Here is a 6,016-nt window from a genome sequence, read left to right as displayed (position 1 = left end):
AGTTCTGAGTGTGTGTGTGTGTGCATGTGTGTGCCCACAGGGAGACCGAGGTGCTGTGTGGAGTTCTGAGTGTGTGTGTGTGCATGTGTGTACCCACAGGGAGACCCAGGTGCTGTGTGCACGTGTGTACCCACAAGGAGATGTGTGCAGTTTGTGTGTGTGTGTGTGTGTGTGGATGTGTGCACACAGGGAGACTCAGGTGCTGTGTGCAGTTTCTGAGTGTGTGTGGATGTGTGTGTGCTGAGAGAGAGGCAGGGCACAGTTCTGTGTGTGTGTGCAGGTGCATGTGTGCAAGTGTGGAGGTACTCTGTGTGCCCACATGTGGAGACTCATGGGCAGGGTGCAGTTCTTACCCGATTCTCTTCCCGCCAAGGTCTGCCGAGTGCAGACGTGGGAAGAGGCTGGATGTACAGCTCGGGGCCGCCCGCTGGGACATGCTGGTGTAGACCCACCTCTCTCGGGCTTTAGGGTTAGACCTAACAGCTTATTATTAATGCTCAGCCAACTGTGATGCTGCTCCAGGTCCTGCCCACCTCTGCCTGCTGGAGAAGGGTGCCAGCCCTGCTGAGACAGCCACACGTACCATCAGGCACAGCCCACGGGCCAGGGCCTGCTTGATGTTTGCTGCCAAGGACCCTGGCCCCCACAGACCCCATGCTTGGCGCCTCTGGGATCCACTGCTCTTCTGCTCGGGCCCCGTCCTGGGCACCCAGGCCCTGGCTCCTCCCTGTGCTGCTGTTGTAAGTTCCATGACGTTGCCCCAGCGAGCCTGGGCATTCCTGGCTGGTAGTTCACCGGGGAGTCTCCGGTGCTTCCTTCCCCATCTGTTCACACAGCGAGACCTTCTCAGCTTCGGGCCCTGCTCAGATGTCCCTTCTTGCAGGAAGCTGGCCTGGACGCCCGGTGCTGCTGAGGGCTCACCCTGGGATCCCACCTGCCCACCCCTGCCCTGGGTCTGGCCTCACCGTGGCCTGTGAGTCCTGGAGGGCTTGGGTTGCCCTGGGCACAGGCTTGGTGGGCATGTGTCAGTGAGGAGGGAACTGAGCTGAGGCCGGCACTGCACTTGCCCTGGTGTGGCCAGGAGCTCTGGCTGGACCTCGGTGGGGCTCATCTGAGAGCAGCCTGCATCACCGCGTGGCCCAGTAGCTCCCAATCCAGCGATCCGGGTGGGGCTGGGGCAGCAGCCTGGGTCCAGGTGTGTATACCTGGGCTTCAGGGAGTGTGGTGGAGTGGAGCAGCACCTTTCCAGCACAGTCACCACATGGACTCGGGGAATTAGGAGAGACAGAGGCTCAGGACAGAGGCACCCAGCTTGACCCAACTCCAAAGCACTCAGCCACCCCCTGCAGCCAGGGCCTGTGTCTCCAGTGGGCTTCGCGTGTGGACTGGGTTGGATGTGGGAATTGGAAAATCATTTCAGGGAGCAAGACATTTGCTGGGTGAAGCTTTCAACAGGACCTGGGAATCTTTCTAAATCTACTCAGGTGACAAAGTCAGTGCATTAGGAATTGGGGATGATGTGGCCTCTGGTGATTGCTGAACTCTTCAAAGAATATAGAACGGAAACCCAGGGAGGCAAAGCACATTCCCTCCTTCCCTCTTGCCATCCTTCCTTCTTGGCACCCTCTTGTACCAACTTTGGGCCAATGGAACCTTTAGTCTTAGAAGCATCTTCAGCCTCCCCAGCAGAGAGAGTCGAGAATCCAAAATACACAGTAGCCTGATTGGAAAGCAGGGCTGGTGTAGACACGCCAGGTGCAGAAGGCTGGGTGTAAACAGACCAGCCTACACACCAAACCCTGCTTGGGACGAGGCTTCCTAGGCAGGTTTTGATTCAATGGTGGTTTCTGAGTCTGCACAGACAGGAAACCAGAGATGGGCACAGGCACCTGGGCCGGATGCCAGGGGCCATCACTGGGCCCCAATGGGCCTGAGTGGCTGTGACCAGGTAGCAACCAGAGTGAGCCTCCTGGGGGTGTGGGTTTCATGCCTGACCTTCTCACTCACCACCCTGCTGCACTGAGAAGGTGGCCATTGATGGGAACTGGGGCAGAGCGGGGCAGTGTGGGCACCCCTGCCATCCCCAGGGGCCCTGCTTGGAGGGAGACCGAGGTGCTCTGTGCAGTTCTGAGAGTGTGTGTGTGTGTGTGTGCGGATGTCTGCTGCCCACAGATGTCCGGCTTTTTTGTAGGCAGATCATGAGATCAGGAGTTTGAGATCAGCCTGGCCAACATGGTGAAACCCTGTTTCTACTAAAAACACAAAAATTAGCTGGGCACAGTTAGTGATGGCACACACCTGTAGTCCCAGCTACTCGGGAGGCTGAAGCAGGAGAATTGCTTGAACCCGGGAGGTGGATGTTGCAGTGAGCAGAGATCACACCGCTGCACTCCAGCTTGGGTGACAGAGCAAGACTTCATCTCAAAAAAATGGAATCTGGCCAGAGGCAAAGGCCACAGCAGTGAATTAAAAGTTTCTGGGTGACAGGTACCTCCCATGCTCCCCACTCCAGGTGTCAGGCCCTGGGCTGAAGCAGAGGGACCCGCTAACCACGGGTGACACAGAAGCCGGGGCAGGATCTGCAGCACGCATGTACACGCTGGGCACTCTATAGCACACGTGCACACATACAATCTGCAGCATATGTGCACACACCCATGTAATCTGCAGCACACATGCACACACCGGGCATGCCAGGCACTCTACAGCACATGTGCACACACCCACACAATCTGCAGAACATGTGCACACACCCACGCAGTCTGCAGCAGACATGCACACACCCGCATGGTCTGCCTCAGTGAGGCTCAGATCTCATAAACTGGAAGACCTTCGGGTTTGAAGTCAGCACGCATTTGTACATTTGGCGGAAACAAGAATCCTGAGATCTGTGAAGGCGAGAAAGTGGGCTGAGCTGGTGGATGTGAGCTTGTAGGTCCCTGACCTGTGTCTGCTCCCTCTCCTCGGCCCGAGGCCTGGGCACAGCTGGCAGTTCCTCTGCCCACACACACTCTGCCCGGTCAGGCTCACACTTCATCAGAGTCCCGCACACACACTGCAGCTCCCTCATCAAAGCAGTCATCTGGTTGTAGCACCCCCAAAGGCGCTTCCCAGAATAGGGGTGCTGCAGTCACACCAGACCAGGAGACAGCACACACTCTGCCCTTGAGGCACACGGGACACGTGAGCAATCGAAGGCTACGTGAGGCCTGCTGTGAACGGGCCTGGTTCGTGGCTCACGTGGCTTGCTCAGGGGTCTGCAGGCAGCTTCCCTGGGGTAGCTGTGGCCTGGCCCAGGCCCTCAGTGGCCCCACTGGGAGCTGTCCTGAGGAAGGGGTGCAGGTGGGACCCCTGAGTGGACCTGGGGCCTGCCCCAGCCACCGTGGAAGCAGGCGGAGGCAGGGCCAGCGCCTGATGGTGCCACCTTCCTCATGCTGGGCAATTCAGACGGTGGCCCTGGAGAAGGTAGCCGTGGGCAACTCTGGGCTGCTGACCGCATCTCATCTAGACGTGAGGGTGGGGGAGGAATGGGCCTGGATTTGGGCATCGGAGAGGTAGGAGGACGCCTCTCCCGGGGATGGTCCGGTGTCGGCTTTTCAGCTCCCGCAGAACAGCTCATTCAAGACGCCTCTCCCGGATCCCGTTCCTCTTACTTCCTGCCCATCTCTCCTGTGTCAATTGAGCATTTGCCCCAAATCCCAAAGCACAGCCATCCCAGTGCCCGTCGGGGATGATTCTGTCCCCGGCCAGGCTGGCCCACTCCTCCTCATGGACTGCGGGTTTGCTGTGTGGCTCGCGTGTGATCCGAGTTTCCGGAAGCTGGATCACATCAGCACTTCTGCACTAACTCAGACTGTGTTTAGAGCATCCCTGTCGACAAGTCAGTGGCCCTGTCAGGTGGGTGGGAATGAGCCAGTGCGTGCGAGGAAGGGAGCAGACCCCTGGAGTGGCGGGGCCGGCCGGGGCCTCTGCCGGCGGGATGCAGGACACAGGAGCCCAGCCCAGACCTTCCCTGAGTCACGCTGTTCGCAGACGCTGAGCTGTGCTGCAGGTACGTCCAGTCGCAGGCCCGGCCGACAGGACAGCCGTCTCCCACTGCAGGCCAGAGGAGCCCCTCATTTATTTTCAGTTTCCTTGGGGCGTTACCTGTGTGATTAGCTATTCAGAGGTGTCTCACGTGTACCTGCTGTGCCGTTAAAACTGATTTCGCCGTTTCTAACCTCCTCGGCTTGCACTGTCCTGCACTTCACACACACGGGAGCCCTGGGGTAGGCCCTCCGGAAGTGTTTCCTCCAAAACAGCACTACACGTTTTTAAACAAGAATCACGTCTCTTCATAAGAGCACGTTGCACCAAAATGCCAAGCAGAAACCGGTGGCCAGTGATACTTTTTTTAGGGTGCCAAATGGCCACAAATCGGCGACCTTGAGAAGGGGTGTCCTGAGGGTTTCGCTGTCAGTACTATTTAAATGATCGACACAGTTAAAATATATTGGCTGTGGATGAACTTGTTTTCTGAGAAAAAAAGTGGCGCGTGGATGAGCTCCGCCCTCCCCACGAGTGAGTGTCTTCTGGTGTGAAGCCAGGAGAGCTGGGAGGAGCCCCTCCCACAGGACTGCCCAGCCCCACCCCAAAACCTTGTGCTGTTCAGGTGCAGGGGATGAACTCACCCCACATCTAGGCTGGGCTGTGCCTCAGTGTGACTGTGATGGGAATGGCAGCCCACATTTACACAGCTGGTATATGGGGCCCCTGCCCAGGATGGGGCCCCTGCCCAGGACAGGGCCACCAGTCTGCCTGACATGCCTGCCCCTCTGCTGTGGGACAGCACAGGGAGAACACCAGGAGCTCACCCTGCACCGCGGACTCCCCTGCACCTTTTGTCTTCCTCAGTTAACTCACGTCATGCCAGTCACAGGACAGGGGACTTCAGTGTGGATTCTTCAATGCCAGCCTTGGACTGTGGTGTGCACTTGTTTTGAGTTATGTCCTTAAAGTTTCTGAATTCTCTCTTTCATTTCAGGATCTGGAATCTCTTGTCGCCTATATCCAGAGCACTCTCTCTGCTCTGTACCCACCTTTTGAGGCCACGGCAGCCACGGTGCTCTGGCAGCTGTTGAGCGTGGCCGAGAGGTGCCACAGTGGGGACAGGCTGCACTGCCTCACCAGCTTCCTCCTCCCAGCCAAGAGGACCCTGCAGCACCTGCAGCAGGAAGCCTGTGTGAGTACCTCCCCTGTAGCTCTGCGACTGCCCAACCTGGAGGAACCTGCCCTTTCACTGGCAGGGCGGCAACTGGGCCCATCAGGGCACTGGCTCAGTACCTTCCTCTGACTTCTGGCTCCTCCCTCCTCTTCCCAAATGAAGGCTCAAATAAGGCTGCATGTCCCAGAAACAAGGGTTTCTTGAGCTTGCCAGAGTGTGTGGGGCCCTCTTTGTCCCCCAAGACCAGTAAAGTTTTACTGCACTCTTAAGGAAGGAAACAAGTCATTCTCCAGAGTGAGCACCTCAGAGCTAAGTTACTACAACAGTCGCAGTGCAGGCCGACCTGGAAGGGATTGCAGTGAGCACCTCGGAGCTAGGTCACTGCAGCACTTACAGTGCAGGCCCACCTGGAAGGGAATGCAGCGAGCACCTCGGAGCTAGGTCACTGCAGCAGTGACAGTACAGGCCCACCTGAAAGGGATTGTAGTGAGCACCTGGGAGCTAGGTCACTGCAGCAGTGACAGTGCAGGCCGACCTGGAAGGGATTGCAGCAAGCACCTCAGAGCTAGGTCACTACAGCAGTCACAGTGCAGGCCGACCTGGAAGGGAATGCAGTGAGCAGCTGGGAGCTAGGTCACTGCAGCACTCACAGTGCAGACCGACCTGGAAGGGAATGCAGTGAGCACCTCTGAGCTAGGTCACTGTAGCAGTGACAGTGTAGGCCGACCTGGAAGGGAATGCAGTGAGCACCTCGGAGCTAGGTCACTGTAGCAGTGACAGTGTAGGACCACCTGGAAGGTACTGTAGTGAGCA

At 57.8% G+C, this 6,016-nt stretch overlaps 1 protein-coding gene across 1 annotated transcript in view; it reads left to right on the top strand.

Annotated features, from left to right (window-relative positions):
- PLEKHG4B (pleckstrin homology and RhoGEF domain containing G4B) overlaps positions 1–6,016 on the top strand; it is an 87,150-nt gene that overhangs the window by 20,573 nt on the left and 60,561 nt on the right. Inside the window, 1 exon segment of the mRNA XM_032279198.1 lies at positions 5,024–5,221. Coding sequence (XP_032135089.1) covers positions 5,024–5,221 — 198 coding nt within the window.

This window comes from Sapajus apella, unplaced genomic scaffold, assembly GCF_009761245.1.
Source record: "Sapajus apella isolate SASKATOON/1434 unplaced genomic scaffold, GSC_monkey_1.0 scaffold11, whole genome shotgun sequence".
In the NCBI taxonomy this organism is placed as follows: Eukaryota; Metazoa; Chordata; class Mammalia; order Primates; family Cebidae; genus Sapajus; species Sapajus apella.
Note: the sequence above shows the minus strand (reverse complement) of the source record. Positions and strands in the feature narration are given on the sequence as shown.